The 18,494-nt window shown below is 39.0% G+C and overlaps 1 protein-coding gene across 1 annotated transcript in view; it reads left to right on the forward strand.

Moving 5' to 3' along the window:
- The window catches only part of TNNI3K (TNNI3 interacting kinase), a 39,707-nt gene that overhangs the window by 6,987 nt on the left and 14,226 nt on the right, over positions 1 to 18,494 (forward strand). Inside the window, exons 8-17 of the mRNA XM_072343385.1 lie at positions 1,615 to 1,759; positions 1,841 to 1,945; positions 3,033 to 3,127; positions 3,783 to 3,932; positions 4,598 to 4,684; positions 5,905 to 5,961; positions 6,973 to 7,065; positions 7,151 to 7,208; positions 7,386 to 7,580; positions 7,948 to 8,052. Coding sequence (XP_072199486.1) covers positions 1,615 to 1,759; positions 1,841 to 1,945; positions 3,033 to 3,127; positions 3,783 to 3,932; positions 4,598 to 4,684; positions 5,905 to 5,961; positions 6,973 to 7,065; positions 7,151 to 7,208; positions 7,386 to 7,580; positions 7,948 to 8,052 — 1,090 coding nt within the window. The remainder of the gene's footprint in view (positions 1 to 1,614; positions 1,760 to 1,840; positions 1,946 to 3,032; positions 3,128 to 3,782; positions 3,933 to 4,597; positions 4,685 to 5,904; positions 5,962 to 6,972; positions 7,066 to 7,150; positions 7,209 to 7,385; positions 7,581 to 7,947; positions 8,053 to 18,494) is intronic.

The raw sequence follows: 18,494 nt of genomic DNA on the forward strand, positions 1-18,494 counted from the left end.
AGAAAAGGGCTTTCAAGAACCTGACACCATTTCTAACTGCAAAATGAAGGAGAAGGTGCACAATTCCTTCCTCTGCCCCTCTTACACCTTGTTGTTCTATAGAAGCTCGTGGCCTTGACACCCCTCGTGTCCTTCAGGCCATTCTCTGCGTACACTTTGTAAAGCACTGACATTTATTATTACAAAACTTTGACATTTATTTCCTTCTTATTTATTGCACTTCAGAATGAATCTGTCTGGCACCATATCACAATAAAAAAGAAAGGCTAACATGTCACATCAATCTATAAAGTGAAAAATAATCTTGGAATAGCAAAATAAAACAATTTCCTTTTTTCACTTCCTTGTACATAAGGCTGCTAGAAAGGCTGGCAAAGGCAGTTAATGAAATTTGCAGGCCATGAGCTCGGTAAGTTTTTTTGTTTATTTGGCCAATTTTTTTTTAGTCTGAAACATAATTCATCTTTGGAATTCTCTGTCAGAAGACATCAGTGAAGTTATAAGTTCAGTTCATCTTAAAGGACTGCCCACTCCTGTGATCATCCAGATTACTTCAGAAAAGTTCTGAAGCCGGGTTTTATTCTAATATTCAATGTTCTTTTTAGTCGCAGAAAATAGTGGCAAGAAGGAACCTCAGAATGCATGTGGTGTGCCCTTTGTCCCAGGGAGGGTCAACTATAGGAAATATTTGTACCTAGCAGTTGTTAAGAGCCCACATACTGCAAGTCTGGACACTTCTAATGGGTGTATTACTCCTCAGTAGTCTATTAATATCAAAGGTTTTGTGAATTGAGAACAAAATGTTGGACAAAGTGAACTGGATTTGTCAGGTCTTGCAATTATGACATCAATCAGTTGTGCTGTACTCTACCTAAATATAGAAAAAAAAAAAACTAACAATCACAGAAAGTACTTTCAACAGACAGAGATAAGTACAACACTGTCTAACTGTAATATTCCATGCTTCTAATTTTGCCCATTCTAATATATAATTCCATGTTCTTTAAAAGAACACTCCCATCCTCTGAAATATCCAGTGAGGAATGTTAAGCACACATATAATCATCCTCAGAGGGAAAAATAAATATTTAACAAAATGGAAACTCTGGAAACCCAGAAATTTGAATAAATTCTCCCTTTCCTCTTTTACCTTTTATGTTTTATGTATTTATATTTTAATAGCATCCATGAAAAATAGATCCTACTGTGCTTCCTTCATTTTGTTTAAATGCATTTTCTCATTGTGCAGCTGATTTTATTCAGCTGCTGATACTACATGAAGATAATATAGTGCTTAAAAACAATTACATTTGTATTTGAATCCTAAGTTTGTTTAGCGCTGTACCATACTGACAGCTTTCTAAAGGCTGTGTGAAAACATTCCGTCCTGGAACAAAGCAGTTATATACTCCAGGCCCAGAAAGTGGTCTTGATGATGCACTACAGATGACCCCAAATAGTGTCATTCTGATGCATAACAGGTCACAGAAATTTCAGCTTTAAAGAAAAAGAGCCATATTCATTTTAAGAGGTTTCATAATATATCTGTAATGTACATAAATCTTTATTAAATATAAGATACTCCCTTTGCTCTCCTTCTGGGTGCAATGGCAGTGAATGCTCAGGACAACGAAGACCATGTTCCTCTGCACTTCTGCTGTCGATTTGGGCACCACGAAATTGTCAAGTTTTTATTGCAGAGCAGCTTTGAAGTTCAGCCCCATGTGGTTAACATCTATGGAGACACACCGTTACACCTGTAAGTCATGTGAGGAGCTCTGGTTTTCACTTTTAGGGCCTAACTGAAAAGTTGGCACTGTTAACAACCCTTTATCTTTAGTGCTTGTTACAGTGGGAAGTTTGACGTGGTCAAAGAAATGATTCAACTCTCAGGAACAGAAAGTCTCACCAAGGAGAACATCTTCAGTGAAACAGCTTTCCACAGGTGAGGTGCTTGAAACACCATGATGGACTCATGAAGGTACATGCAACACAACACCCAAAAAGTATCATAAAATCACAGAATGGCCTAAGCTGAAAAGGGCAACAATGATCATCTGGTTTCATCTCCCCTGCCATATGCAGGGTTGCCAACCAGCAGACCAGGCTGCCCAGAGCCACATCCAGTCTGGCCTTGAATGCCTCTAGGAATGGGGCATCCACAGCCTCCTTGGGCAACCTGTTCCAGTGCATCACTACCCTCTGAGTGAAATACTTCCTCCTGATATCCAACCTAAACCTCCACTGTCTCAGTTTAAAACTATTCCCCCTTGTCCTATCACTATCCACCCTTGTAAACAGCCAATCCCCTTCCTCCTTCAAGTACTGGGAGGCCATAACAATATTGGAAGACAGTGAAGTCTCCCTGGAGCTTTCTCTTCTCCAAGTTAGAGATGACCAGTTCCCCCAACCTTTCTTCAGAGAACCAAATGTTCATGAACCAAATGTCTCAGCAACAACCAGGTGAGAGTGAAGTACAAAGCAAGGAGATCAGCATAGATAGTAACTTCACACCTTCATATATGGGAGAGGACACATGAGTGAGGGGAGAGAGCAAGGGAGAAAAATAAATGTAGGAAGGATATCAGATTCATCAGCATTTCTTTGGGCAACAGTTTCTCCTGTTGTCTGCTTTTGAAACTGGTTATGGAGTTCTGCCCAGAAACCTCCTGGATTCCAGACATTCTGACCTGGAAATGAGGTGGCAGAACAGAGATCGGTCACTGAACTATAAGGCTGCTAAGTGCTGGTTAAGAGACACACTGGAACACAGTGTGTTAATTTTGTATACTGTGCAAAATTGATTTGTACAAGAATGATTAGAAAGCTTCTGAGGCAACAGAAATGAATGTTTTTTTTTGTTTGTTTGTTTGTTTGTTTGTTTGTTTCATGGAATTATCATGCATTTACACATTTCTAAAAGTCCTCTACTCCATTCTTATCTCTCTGTAACTCTTTTGAAGTCTTTGGGTACCCAAAGTATTTACCTTTCCACGTGCTGCAACGTTCACTTTTCCTTTCACTTTTTGCAGTGCTTGCACCTATGGAAAGAACATAGAACTTGTGAAATTCCTTCTCGACCAGAATGTCGTAAGCATCAATCACCAGGGAAGAGATGGACATACAGGTAACATCATCACCCTTATTGTGTGTGAACCATATACCAGCACCACAAAAAATTGGAAGCAATACACAATCAGAATTTTCAAGGTAACTAACACAGTAAGTCAATGATCAGCATCCAGTTACCTCTCAGAGAGATCTCAATTTTATTTATTTATTTATTTTTAAAATGCATTTGGCTAAAAGGCATAGAAAAATACTAAGAGCTCAGCGAGGATGAGTCAAGCTTGTTAGCCTGTATATTAATAGTAAAAGCTGATCTTAAAATGATCCCCGTGTTTGGGCTTGTAAGCAGAGTCAAGAATTGGGCCTCATTGTAATTCTGCTAGGGCATGTGGGATACTATGTTTGAAGGGCTGCCCTCCTCTGGTCCGGACAGTAGATAAAGAAAAAAAGAGTGGCTTCTTTGTTTCTACAAGCTTCTCCTTGCATACAAAGTTGTTAAATGTGATTTGCAGGTGGAAGAGTAAATGCTGTCACATTGTATAGCAGGCAATGGATCGGTTCTAGCAGCACAAATTTGTTTCCAGCTGTTGCCTCGGGTGTTTGTTTGATAATGTGTTCCTTCATCAGGTAAATAGGTCTGTGCTTTATAGGTATAGGCACAAGTCCTAAGATGTGTTCTGACAGCTGTGCTTCCCTCACGTCTCATGTTCTAGGACTGCACTGTGCTTGCTACCATGGCCATATTCGTCTGGTGCAGTTTTTGCTGGATAATGGAGCTGATATGAATCTGGTCGCTTGTGATCCCAGCAGGTCCAGTGGAGAAAAGGATGAGCAGACTTGCTTAATGTGGGCTTATGAGAAAGGTATTTCTGTTTTCTACAGAAATCTATACAGGAACAGTATGGGCAGGAGATAGGTGATTCTATAACCTGCCCATGTCAGAGCAGTCGGCTCCTGCTGCTCCAGAGGGGACCCACTGCTGTGGAGATGAGCTGTCAGCAATGCTGGCTGTGCCTCTGGGGGAGCAGGATGAGAGAAGAGCAAAAACCTCTGCACAACAGCAGTGGGAAAAAACACAAGTTCAATTTCGATCCTCCAAGGCACTGCAGTAGTGTCATGAGAATGACTGTAGATAGTAAAACAGACTTCAGGGCCCTTTTAATAGCATCACATTGGCAAAATATTCTGCTTAAAATATACTGAGGGAAAATGCAGCTTTGAAATGTTTAGATGAGACTTTTGAGCTTTACCAAGCAGAACTTTGTGCATCAGACACCTGAGAGATGGAGCATGTTGTGCTCACACTGCTCTGCTCTTCCCCAAAGAAGAACGATGAGCACAGCAACTGTCTGCAGCAATACAGAGTGCACATCTTGTGCACTTTGGGACATAAAGCAGTGCTCATCTAAAGTATTTCAGTGTTATCCTCATTTACATGTTTTAGATACACATAATTCTGTTTTTATACATAAAAAAATTTTTAGTGACAATTGAACTTACCTGCAAGTTCTCATACCTCCATTCCCAGGTCATGATGCCATTGTGACCCTTCTGAAGCACTACAAAAGGCCTCAGGATGAATCACCCTGTAATGAATACTCACAGCCTGGAGGAGGTATGGTCTGAGAGGTCACTTTAATCCTGACTGAGTGCTCTGATCTAAAGAGCACTGGATCCCTGGGAGAGCTTCACTGATGCTTTGGATCAGTTCTGTCTGGCACAAAGAAGATCAGTGTCATGAAAATCACTACTTCCCATCTTATACATTGTCTATTTCTGTTCAAATTCTCCCTTTACCTTTAAATAAAATTCTTGCTCTGTATTGCTCACTAGCAAGAAAAGCTAAAAGCTGAAAGGTGGTCTATCCCCAGCAATTACTCATACCTTTCTACATCCTTAATACTTTGTTTAGCCATTCTCTTTTTGCTGTCTGCCTCTGATAGATTTTTCATTACCAATACTCAGTGGATCTCCATACTCAGTCCCCTTTATATTTTTATGTATTTGAATACCTAAGTCTCCCTTGGGAAGAATTAATTACCCTGCTTGCTACAAAGTTACTCATTTTTATTGGCTTCTAAATGACAACGCAAGCAGATAAACAAAGCATTTTACAGTGAATTGAGAATGCTGTCTGCAGGGATGGTAAATATAATATACACTGTGTGTTGTCCTGGTCATTGGTTCTTCCTGACATGGAAATGGGAAAAACCCTGTGGCCAACAGCAGGATCTGTCTCCTTCCTACATTTCCAGCTCTGTAGAGCTGTATCACCTCTTCCAGGTTTAGGTATGGAGTATCTGGAATGCACGTAGATCTACAGAAGACTGAGTTTATGCATGCATTGGAAATTAATTTGGGTATTAACACAGCTGAATTTTTAATGCTGATTGTTAGAAATGATTCAGCTTCCATTTAAGTCAAAGAACAAGAAGTGATGGTTTTGGTACACGGACAAAGCTGAGGTCTTTTGTAAAATCAAGTCAGGGAACTGAGCAGAGCCATTTGCAGCCCAACTGTCAGAATTCTTAATCAGGTCTGAGTGCCTTTACAAAGCCTGGCTGATACAAAAGACCACAGTTTTTGTCTTGGGTCTTTTTTACATTAGCAAAAGTTGGTTTTGTTCTACATTTAGTACAGCTATAGACAAATTGCTTTCAAGAATACAGCAGGATAACAAGTCACAGTCCTATCGTGTGCTTATATATACATCCTGGTGTTTTTGTTGTAGCTGTTCTTTAAGCAGCCGCCACCTTGTTAATTTATCAGTGTATTTATTAGTATGCTTACAGTGCCTATGAATTCCATAGAGCTAATTCTATTCTTTTGTTTCAGATGGTTCCTATGTGTCAGTTCCATCCCCGCTGGGAAAGATTAAAAGCATGACTAAAGGTATTCTCAATAACCAGGCAAAACTCAGAGCTTTGTACTCTTGTACCCAAGGTGCTGTTTAGCCAAAACATGTTGTGCAAGACTCACAATTCCTGGATTTCTTTTTCTTCACAAGCAGGATGTTCTGCATGGCAGCAGCTGTACTTCTCTGGGACAGCTTTAGGAAACAGTTCAGATTTTTTCTTCTCATTGTCTGCAGAGGTTCTCCACAGCACAATTCCTCTATTTATCCTATTTTAGCTTACATTAATAAATATATATGCCTTTGGTTGGTTGGTTGTTTTGTTGTGGAGAAAAGGATGCTGCTGAAATCCCCTGTAAAATGTCTGAGTGATCTCTACAAGAAAAATTATTTCCAAGATATATTGCATTATTCTGAAAAACTCCAGTTAAAACATTCAGATGAATATCCATACTTCAAAATATGTCACTTTCTATGGTCCTTTCAATTTTTCCTTTCAAGTATTCACTCTGGATTTAATCAAAACCTTATATCCTTTACACTGCAGCATTTAAATGCTCCACTGAGAAATATTCTGATGGATTATATAGCAATAAACCAAATGCATTTTCAAGATAGAGATGTTTGTTAACCAAATTATGTTGTAAAATTCAGATTCCAAACATCACTAGAAAGTAGGTGGGGAATAACACACACTGCATTAGTGATGACCATCAAGTATAGAGGGAAATTACTCTCCATGTAAAGGATTTTATGCAATCCTTATCCAACATGGGTGGAATATGCTCATGGGAAAGTGCTCATTAGTGATAAGGCTTAAACACAAGGAACAAGGCAGCTGCAATGTTGCAGTTATTTCTTTGTTACTGGGGTTTATTGTGGTTACTGGAAAGGGTAAATCTAGTTAAAAGAAAAGGGGACGGGATTACCTGCCAACCAGTTTGCAGGGAGACAGCATTTACTGTGCAATGGTTTTGTGAAGTTAGACACTGATATTCTGCACTTGTAACCCCACATTTTACCAATAGGTCGAGTGCTTTCTTTTGCAGAAAAGGCAGATGTGCTCCTCCTTCGTGCTGGTTTGCCATCACACTTCCATCTTCAGCTCTCTGAAATAGAGTTCCATGAGATCATTGGCTCAGGTACCAGGAGTAAGAAAGCCTCCATTCTAAATGTTTTATGTTCATGAGGGGTATCTTTATGCTTATTTGTCTTAAAACATTTTAGGGTCTTTTGGAAAAGTATATAAGGGACGCTGCAGAAATAAAATCGTAGCAATTAAACGGTAAGCTTACCAGACTTCCTTTCTGTTTGGCTAATTATAGAGTTTGAAGTATAAATAATAACAATAATAATAATAATAATAATAATAATAATAATAATAATAATAATAATAATAATAATAATAATAATAATTTTATGATATTTTTGTCTTACTGACTTCTTTGATGTCAATTCTAAGCTATCGAGCCAACACCTACTGCTCCAAGTCTGATGTGGACATGTTTTGCCGTGAAGTTTCCATTCTCTGTCGACTGAATCATCCATGTGTCATCCAGTTTGTTGGGGCGTGTTTGGATGACCCAAGTCAGTTTGCTATTGTCACTCAATACATTTCTGGAGGATCGCTCTTCTCCCTGCTTCATGAACAAAAGAGGTATTCCACATGTTTTTTGCAAGGACATGTACAGAATTTGGATGACAAATACATGAATTCTGATGTGCATCCTTTTCATTTTGGATTAAAATAATAGTAAAAGGAACACAGTTGGAAAAAAAAATAAAAATATTTTTTTAAAATGGCTTTGATTCAGACTATTGGGTATACAAGGGAAATAAAGAAGTCATCAAAAATTTTGATTTAGTCATTTTGTTCTATTATATGTATTTACAATACATTATATAACATAATTTTGTATTTAAAACATTGGTAAACTTTCATAGTCCTGAGATAAGAATGACTTATATAGCTTTTGTCTGTTAATTAACTTTGAGTAATATTATGTTTTTTTCCTTACATATAGAACTCTTGATCTGCAGTCTAAGTTAATAATTGCTGTAGATGTTGCCAAAGGAATGGAGTACCTCCACAACCTCACACAGCCGATCATACACCGTGATTTAAACAGGTAAATGTTTTTCTTCATTCTAAAAATTCAGGGAATGTGAAACCTTAACACAGCAGCAGTGGTCTGCAGTCTCACCTGTGTGGTATCTCACTGAGACTGGAGGAGCTTGAAGGAAGGAAGTTCTGCTTGCATCAGTTGGACTCAATAGTTGGTCATGAGACTTTCACATTTACTGGAGGCTTTAGTATATTGAAACTGAATGACACACAGTAGTTGACTTCTGTGATTCTGTGTAGCTTCCATTTATTAATAATTTCACTGATGGATTCATTATCAGGAGCTTGCAAAATATTTACACCCTATTTGCATGTATTAATCCTGAAAGATAAACAATTTATGCAATGTAGTGGATCTCCCCAGAACAGTTTTTTTAAAGTGCAAGGCACTAATTAATTATTTTCACCAGCTTCTATTCCTCTAAAAATCAGGGACCTCGTTTAAAATAGCCACTTGTCCCCCTAAGGTCAAGAGTAGACTCCCCTCCTGTCTTACCTGCCTGTCCTGAAAGAGGAGGAACATTGGATGAGCCTACACTTGTCCCAGGAGGGAGTACCAGTTTGATTAACTGCCTAGAACTTATCATACTCACACATCAGGTAGATCTCAGCCCAAGTATCAGCTAACAGTGTCACTGAGAGTGAGAATCTACATGAGAGTCAGTTATCCAAATTTCGTTCTGAAAGTGAAACTGAATTGAAAAATACTGGTTTTTATGGGAACTTCCCAAGTCACAATTGCTGAACTGTAATTTTCACTGAAGGATGCAACTGTTAAAAAATGTTTTTTCATTACATTTGGCACACTGATGTTTAATATATATTAGAAACAGGAAACAACTCTACTGAGAGAATTTTTTGTGTCAATTCTATATCAGAAATCACTTCAACAAGCCATCCTAAGTGCTAACTTTTGTTTTGGTAGTGGACTAACCTATAGTTATATATAAAGGAAAGCAGCTAGACAAACAGAGCTAGAGCTGAACAGCTGTTGCACATTTTAGCCACACTGGATTGCCTGGAAACAGCTCCTTTGTGTATTTATGTGATCACTGTGACAAGAAAGCCTCTACTGAAAGAATTTTTAAGAGATGAGATTAGTTACAAAGTGAGTTTTCTTCAGCATCAGATAAATGTCTTCATTCCCCTTTAGTTTTACAGCTTGTTTTAAACAGCATTTCAGAAGTGTTCATTTTGTTTATATCTCAAGTGACCAGTCCTTTAGAGCAGTGATGATAAAATAAAGAACACTTTCCCACATCTTGCTCCAAGTTTCCATTTCCTAGTGCTACTGGGAGCTGCGTTGAAAGATTCCCTGTGAAACACTCATCCTTTTGGGAAAGGAGATTATTTTTTCCCATTGCTGAGTGAAGAAGTAAACCGATGGTGAGTCTGTACCTAGTTCAGGGTTCTGGTATCAACTTGTATAGGAAAAAAAAAAAAAGGATAAGAAATCCAATTTCTGGACACTGACATCTTAAAGAGAACAACATGGCATAGTTCCCTTTTCTTGCTTCAAGTGTACTTACAATGACAACACTTCAAATGCAACATTTGTCCTCTACAAATGGAAGTTTTTTTGAGATTTTAAGTTTATCGTATGATGAGTAGAGATGGGTTGATGTGTGTATAAGGACTGTCAAAGAAGTGCAAGCCAAATCCCATCTAACACAGTGTTCTGACATTGCCTTTTGGTAATGTCAACTATTGTTCCTTCAGTTCCTGTCTCCCATCTCCCTGCTTCTCCTCAGTGCAGAAGAGAATATTGTCATTTGCAGCTTGTCATTTTGCAGACTTATTCTTAATAGTGGAGGTGATAAAGTCCTGCACATAATTCATTGGTTTCTTTTCTTGTTCATTAGATTTCCCACACAGACGAATACATTTTATTGTACTGTACTGGAAAGATGGATGCAAATATGTTTTAAAATCAGTTTGATTATTTTGGTGTTTAATTTTTATGTTTTATTTGCGAGATTCTCAGTTGATTTACAGCTTAGCACTATAATTTCAAAACAACGTTTTGTCCTTTAATAACTTAATTTCCCTTCCTTTAACAGTTTTGTGTTTTTTTGCATTTCTAAGAGCTAAGATACAGACAGTGGCTGGTGTATACAGGAAAAATTTGTCCCATATTTTAGTGAAAATAGTCCCATGCCGTGTATATTCCAGGGAGGTTTAGTGAAATAACCAACAGTATCAAATTGTGAGGGTTTTACATAAAAAGACATCCTCTTGGTAAAGACAAAATATACTTCTTAGTTCTGCAGGTTTTCTAATAAGAAATTCTCTCTGGGAATTTTAGGGCTTTGCTGTTACACAGATCAGCTGTAGGTTGTATGAACATACAACTTTCTGCCTTTGATTATTATCATTTTGCTTTTACATGGAGTCCCATATAAGTTGTGAGGAAGAAAACTGTTCAATGAGGAAGAAATTGGCACTGGACAGAGATTTTTCTACCTTAACTTTTCTTTCTCAAATAAGTAAATAAATAAATATACACGCACATACATATTATATACATAGATGTATAGTTGTTAACAGCATCATGGCTTCACCAATCCTTGAGACATGAAAACATTGATGAAAATAGCTGGTTTAGGCCCTAATGAGCATCCAGTTTTTAAAGCAAAAGATGGGTTCACTAGAATTTGCTGTGCACAGAACAACCTGTCCATCAACCTGCAAAAATAACCAGCAAGAATGGCTGCTTACTACCTCATTTTAACTTTCTTATACACCTGTACCTGTTTATACAATAATAAACCTAGATTGTGCACTGCACATCATTAATGTCTACTACCTGTTGTCCTTCTCCTGACACTGAAGATTTCCCTCTCCTCCCCAGTCTGTCTCCCACTTTACGTATCTTGAACTTTCCCACTGTGTCTCCTCCATAGACCCACAGCCCTCCACCATTTACTTTCAGGCCCAAATGCTTTTATTTAGGAGCTGGAGTTCTTGTCTCTGTCACAGCCCAGGCCAAAAGCCCCACACCCAAATACTGCAATCTGAGTAGCTGTTTAAGGACAGTGAAGAGCCAAACCAAGCGGCTCATCTTTGTACCTTGTCACTGCTGTTACCCAAATAGTTCTCCAATGAAAGATTTTTAAATAATATTCTCCAGACCCAAAAGGGAGTCTCACTAAAGAGCCAAAAAGTGTATCATTGCCTCACAGAACTTACGTCAGATCACATTAGTGAGGGTCAAAAGATACTTTTGCTGCAAGGACATCAGTGTGGTTGATGTGTAGTGCTGACAGTAGCTTAACTTTTTAGTAAGAGAGCAAAAGTCTTGTTTTCAGCATGAATCCCAGTTGGCCCACAGACACAATTACTAAATGAAAATCTTCATCATAATGGCACAGAAAGACCGAGAATGAAATTCTGACCCTCCTGTGTTAAGTTCTGCCAGTAGCTTCACAGGAGTTGTATTTTTTTTTAACCTTAGATTTTCACATAGCGTATAACCTCCTTTGTGAGTTCTGAAATCTAATGCAATGCACATAATGCATTAAATGGAACTGCAACATGTCTTGATAGAACAGAGAAGAAAGTGAATCTTTCATGTCTCTACCCTGGGAAAGGGGTTATCCTGCCATTCTGAGAATAATTGGGAGTTCTATTTTGCTTTCCAGTTCTGGAAACAGATGTTCTGACAGCTATCAGCAATGGTGACATGTATCAGCTTATTACTCCTTATATCGAGTCTTACAGTGTTGAGGGATTGTAGTCACAATGATTATAGCACTTTAACAACAAAAGAGACTATTTTAGTATCAATTTAATTTAAGCCATCAGAGCTGAACACGGTTGGGCCCAGCCTTTGAGCAACTAACCCTCATTTGATGGCTGTAACTCTGTGAAAATTTCTGAGAGATGGCTTAGCAAGAAAGATGAAAGGGCGGACGGAGGCCTGGTGGTAATGGGGATGGTGTCTGCAACTGCTCTTTGTTATAAAACCCCCTTAAAATCTTAAAATAGCAGTTGCCTTTCATTAAACCAACAGTGTATTAAAGGTAGAAGGGTCTTTTCATGGCTGTGCTCTTTGGGAAAGAGCATGCACTGAATACACTTTCTCTGTCTCTTGCCCTGAAAGCAGAGAATCGTGTCTGCCAGGCTGCAGCACTACTTGTTTTTGCAGTGTTGGGGTAATTACACACTTTGATTTTTTCATCTTTTTTTTTCTGTCCACTGCTTCGTGAAGAGATTGATGCTTGGTCTCACCATTTCAAACAGTGTGTGGCCTTAACAGAGCACAATTAATTTCTGATTCTGCTGAGCTTATTGTTAACCTTTTGTCAGCTCAGACCAGATTTATCTTCCCCTGTTTCTCACAACAGAGTCTCAGTCTCTTTCTCACCATCTGTGGTTTTCAAATTTCCAAGTGCCGTTGAGGCAATAATGAGGCAATTGTGAGTTAAATCTTATATATACTGTGGGTTATATTTTTTTTTTACATTAGAAAAATTAGTAAGTGTAGTGCTCATTGAAGGTACTAGATTGACAAAACTGAGTCTGAGGCTGCCTCCTGCTCCCAGGTATGTTCATGCACTCAGCACTGAGATGGGAAGTTCAGCACCTTTTTGTTGGAAGCATTTACATATGCCACGTTTGGGAAGGGTGGGAGGTCTGTTTATTTCTCCGTTGGCTTCTCCACAAAAACTGATGCCTGGGTTCTGACTAAGCTTATGAGGGCTGCATGTATTCAAGGCCTATGCAAGCCTTAAGCAGATCAAAGCTGGGGCTAGGGCTCAGTACGTCTTCTTCCCATTGAGAAAGAGTGATAGTTTTTGTTGCTATTGACAGAAGCCAAATTTGAACTGTGGCCATAGGAAAGTCAGCAGTTCTGTATGATCCAAGTGTCTGCATGTGATTGATGCCATCTTGAAGGGGAATCTTAAAACAATTCCACTTGCCATACTCAAATCACTTAAATATTTTGATAGAAAATATATATACGAGTGCTAAAATCAGGTTCAAGATAAACAAAGAGAGTCTTGGCTACGTTATATGAATTCATTACATTTTTATGATTACTTTTATTGTCCTGCAGTTTGGGTTATGGTGAAGCTTGAAATCGCAGACAGTGATTTGTGGAAACCCTGGCTGGGAGAGCTTAAATTTTATCTGTTCTAAAAAACTATAAGATGCTGAAATTTGTATTCTCCACTTGGCTGTTCTTGCTCATATCTACATCTCTAACATGAGGAAGTTATGCTTTTTTGTTGAGACCATCAATATTACTCTCATTTTCCCTTCAGCATGTATGCTCTTGCCAACCTTTTCATTTCTTTTTTTCATATAATTTTCACTCTCTTGAATTTACTTGGATCAGCCAACGTTTTGATAAATATCATGTCAACATTGTTGTGTCTACATTCATTTGCTTTTATGTTGTAATTTGCTCAGCCTTCCAAAAGCACTATGCAGAGACTGCTGTATGAAGATCTTGATCCTCAGAGTTACTGGAAGCTTTTGACCTTGCTAAAGCACTCTGTGAATCTTTCCCCACATTCTCAGTTCTTTGAAGATCTGTGTTTGCAGTGCTAGTTCTTAAAGCCTCTCTCTTTATTGACAGCATGCAATTGGTGTTCTGCTTCTTTATGTGTTCTTCGCTGAAAATTAAATCAATTGGAACAGCTTCCCTCACTCACTAAATCAATCTTCAATAGATTCTATATACATTTTTTCTCACTGAGTAACATGCTGCCAAAGGCAAAGGATGTTTTGCCTTCATAGTCATGGTCCACGTTATCATGCCACATCTAAGATACAGTGTGAGAGTGTATGCTTTTTGTTAGCAAATACATAAATAGTAAACATTTATTTGGCAAGGATTGTGTTTTGTCCCTTTTCCTCATTTCATCCAGATTCTCTTGAGAACAAACAGATTCATGAATGTGGCCGTCATTCACCTTCCCCGCTGATCTCAAAAGCTTCCTCTCTCATCAAATATCTACAAAGCACAGACTTCTTACTTAGTTAAAAAAAAGAGAGAGAAGTACATGTGTTTGTGAAAATATGCTGCTTCAATATACATTTGTGTTCTCTGACAGCATTAAAGTGGCCTGAAAAAGAAGTGTTTACATAAAACCTTAGAATTTTGTTTTTCTGCTAAAAAAAAAAAAAAAAAAAAAAAAGATATTGACCAAATTTCATCCAATTTCTGAGCTACCTGTAAAAGCACAGCTGTTCCCAAAGCTGCAGACCCATTAGGATGTGTCTGGTGCGGTTCTGCAGGATGTAAGCCCTCTCTATGCAGGGCTGACCCAGCTCAGGGCTGTGCACAGGGATTGGTTTGCAGCTTTGACTCTCTCCTAAACCCTCATGTGTAATGACATTTTTAATCCCCCTGGGTGTACAAATCTTTCCCTGTCAATGAGAATGTCACAAACACCTTTAAATAGCCATAATTCATGCCACATATGAAATAGCTACCTCAGTGTTATTGATTTTGCAACATCGTGGCATCATTGAGTTGATCTTTCCAAACTGAAATGAATGTAATATTTTGTTTGGGACATGCAGTGAGTTCCTTCTTCACTGGGCTGCTGGCAGTGCTTCGTCTTGATCAGGTGTAGAAACAAAGCAGCAATCAGAGCTTCAGTTTCAATGATTCCTCTACTTGTTCTTCACAAGTGTTCCTACACAAACCTGACAAAAAGCTGGGATCCATACAGCCCCTTTTGAAAGCTTTGGAGATGGAAATCTCACATCTCCAGGCATTGTTCTGCCATTGGCACACCATCTTATGGGGCTTTTCCAAAAATGGCAGAGGCAGCAGGGTATCACAACAAGGATTTAAATGGCAATGAACCACGGCAAACTGTTAAGTCGTATTTCTACACCTGGGCACACACCACACCTCTGGGAGGCACTGAAACCTCAATTTGCAGGAAAATTTTGGAACTCGTGCTACTGGCTCCTATGTTTTTCTTGGCCAGCTTTCTCTTCTGCATACAGCCTGGCAGCATGTAATTCAGAAACATTGTTCAGGGAATAGGAAGGCAGCAGAGAAATGTTTTTAATTGTTTTGAAAACCTGACTCACTACCGTAAAGGCAGTTCTGCCCATGTGTATATGCTTTTGCACTGAAAAAGTCAATATTACAAGAAAAGTAATTTGGTCACTGATGAAATCAATATGTATATGGCTCACATCAGAAGACTGTGCAGAGCAATATCCTCTGAAATCAATGCCCATGGCAGGATATGCCCATTTATAACTTCATGCTGATATTACAGTGATCCACTTTGAAGATAAGAGTAAAGGATATCAGAAGCTGTAAATACAGAGAAGTGAGTCAGATCACCTTTTAGCCTACCTAGATACCACCTTTACTTGAAAACAGTTATCCCTTATTTTTCACAATGTATTGACCTCAGAATGTGGCTTTCATAGAATCTTTCCAAACTATCGTATCTTGCAGACCAATTTATTTTCTAAATGACTCTCAGTTGAGAGTGTCATGTTGAACAAGACATGAATCTGAAATAATCCTGAAGCCTAGGAAAAAAAACCAAACCTTTGATTCAAAACAGCCTGTTTCTGCAAATTCAGGAGTGAAATGACATAGTTTTTCTCAGTTGGGAGGTATTGTCAAACACCATATGCAGCAGAAATGCTCAGTCGTGGCCTGAAGCAGTGATGGAGCACCTGGTGGGTAGGCAGGGCCAGACTACGGGAGCTCAGGTGTATGTAATGTACCTGAGTGACCAGAAGGGCTGGAGTCAGGATCCACCCTTTCCCAGACCTAATTCAAGAGCTGGCAGTGGAGGTGAGAGTATCTTTCTGGAGATCCTTGTATATTTGAGGCTTTCTGAAGGTAAACAGCCTTTTTTCCGTATTTCTGTGCCTACATCTGTAGTGTTTGAGACAATCCTCTTTTGTTGCAAACTGGGATCTTGCTGCTCTGCTGTCACTGTTGCATTTTCCATTACACCATACCTTGTCCTTTTTCATCTGCTCTGGCAAGACTGAAGAAACCATTTTGGTTACCAGTCAGTTTAGGACAGAGGCATCATGTGAGGCAACAAGCCTCATTAACTGCCTTTAGAACCAATTGTTTCAGAGAATGTATGATGTAGGCTGTAAGTCTGGTTGGCCAGTGCCTTCATTTCACCTGGAATATCACTGTGTATTCAAGATTTAAGGAACAGATAGTCAGTCTTTTCATACCTTTGCTTAAATTTTTAGGTGCTCCATATCTATTGGCTTCAATCAACTGACCTCTTCCCCTTCCCCTGTTTAATCATGGGGCTTTTATACTTTGTGTTAAAAGAAGGTGCCTTCCAAAAAAGGCTATTTGGTCTTCTATGCCTTCTCAGATGAGCTTTTCCTTTTTCTTCCAGTCGTCTCCTAACTCACCATAGGTTTTTAGCCACTATAAACTCTGATTCTGTCTGAAGTTATGTGGTGTGGTGACTATAACTGAAGTTTCAAACTCCTTAGTGACCTCAAATTCAATATATATATATGTATGTATGTATATATATATAATATATGTATCTTGTTTCTATTTCACTTTCCAAATCATAAGCAACTCCATCAGACCCAGTGGGCATGAGTCAAACCAGTTTTCCCAATAGGAAGTCTTGCAGTCCAGGTGGATGGCAATGTGAATGCAGTCCTAAGCATGCAGCTGTCTCTTATTTCATAACTGTGGTTTTCTAACGTGGAATATCTGAAACAGCATTCCACTCTCTCTCCACCCAGTGCTTATTACTGCTGACAAGGAAAACGTAGATTGAATTCTCTCTCTAGAATGATCCAGTACATCTAAGCTAAAATATGTGTTAATGGAGACTGTAATTAGTCCCTTCACGGAGATCCACGAGGAAGGGAAATTCGGAGGCGCTGAGACATGCCTGCAAATGGTGCCCTGCATCCCCCCCTAGTGACTGCTCTGCACACAAACCTCGATCCGGCCGTCCTAACTCCTCCTGAGCTTCTTTCTTTGACAGAAGTTGTAGAGATCTTCTTTATTTTCAGTAGCGCGTGAAGTTTATTGAGATTACACCTGGGGATGACTAGTTTTTTTTTCCTATTGATAGCTGAAGAATGCGGGTTTCTAGGACTTACTGTAATTTATTACGTGGGCCAATGAAGAACAAGTTTGGAACATTTCCATCAGATTATTTATGGGAGGACAGGAAATTGTGCTTTGCAGGCACACACATAAAGCAGATATTTCCTTCCATTCCAACTTAGGAAAAAAAGCAAACGCTGAAATCTTGAAACATTTCCATATTCTCTGGCTTTGTTTCCCCACCCACCCAAGTAAACAAGTTTCTTTTCAAGACCTCAAAGCTTAGTTTTCCCTGGGGCATTAACCTGGTCTCTGCATGCTGTCAGTTTCCTGCAGGAACTGTGTTTTGCGGGTCAATGTATGTTCCATGTCTGTTGCACTTACTACGTGTTACAAATTTAATGCATGTGCAAGGCATGTGTAACAGTGCAGGCTAAAAGCCTTCCAGCAAGGTCTGTGTTTTAGTAAAGTAGTCTGTGCTATAATAGCATTGAAGGCGGTGCAGTAGTTGCTGCTATTTGACTGTCAGAGTGACAATCTTACCAACAAGGAATGCATCCAAAGCAGATGTTCAGCCATAGTACTTAAGTTTATCAGTTCAGAGGAGCAGGATGTTCAGTGTTATGTGGGAGTTTGTAGTGCTACCTAAAGGCTTTAATTTGTAAATCCAGGTATTAGCAGCTATTGCAGGACTGTTCTGTTTCCCTAAATCCTCATTCAGCCCTGTTTTGAATGTTACCTTGTAAATTGAGTTCTGTTGTTTCTCTGGAGGAGTTTGTTCTGCAAAAATGCTTGTATCTGGGTAAAATAATTAATATGCTAGTTCCGTGTGCTTAATTGAAAAGATCTCTATTTCTGTTTCTCTGAAGTTATATAGTAACACTGTGTCACTGATGTGATCAGCAGGCGGGGAGAGAAATTAGAAGTGGTAGATCGTTATTATTTTTTTCCCTTTCTGTTCTCTGTGGATGGTCGTCAGCAAATCACAGCTCAGCCCAGATCTGAATTTGTTACTGAGCTTCCACTGACTAAAATAGAATTAAAAATGAGGCAAATGTTTTTTGCATTCTTTCAGTAAAAAGTGTTATCTGAGGCTTTTAAATAAAGTTAAGCGTTAGCTGTTGCATGCTATGTCAAGCTGTTTTGCCAGAGAACCAGACTGTAGCAGAAATGACCCTCTAGGTTCATCTGGGAAAGCAGTAAATGGACTGCAATTTCCCTGCTAGGTCTGAGCTCAGAAATAAGCAGAATTACTGGTAGGAGTTACCCTGCCCAATTCTGACCCTCAGAGGTGATAATGCTCCATAAGCCGACAGACACACAGCTGGGGCACAGCATCACTGCGCTCAGAGACAAGGCCTCACTTCCAGACCTCATTAGCGTCTGAGAATGTGGAACTGAGTCCCCTCTTT

The sequence above is a fragment of the Excalfactoria chinensis genome, chromosome 8 (assembly GCF_039878825.1).
Source record: "Excalfactoria chinensis isolate bCotChi1 chromosome 8, bCotChi1.hap2, whole genome shotgun sequence".
Classification (NCBI taxonomy): Eukaryota; Metazoa; Chordata; class Aves; order Galliformes; family Phasianidae; genus Excalfactoria; species Excalfactoria chinensis.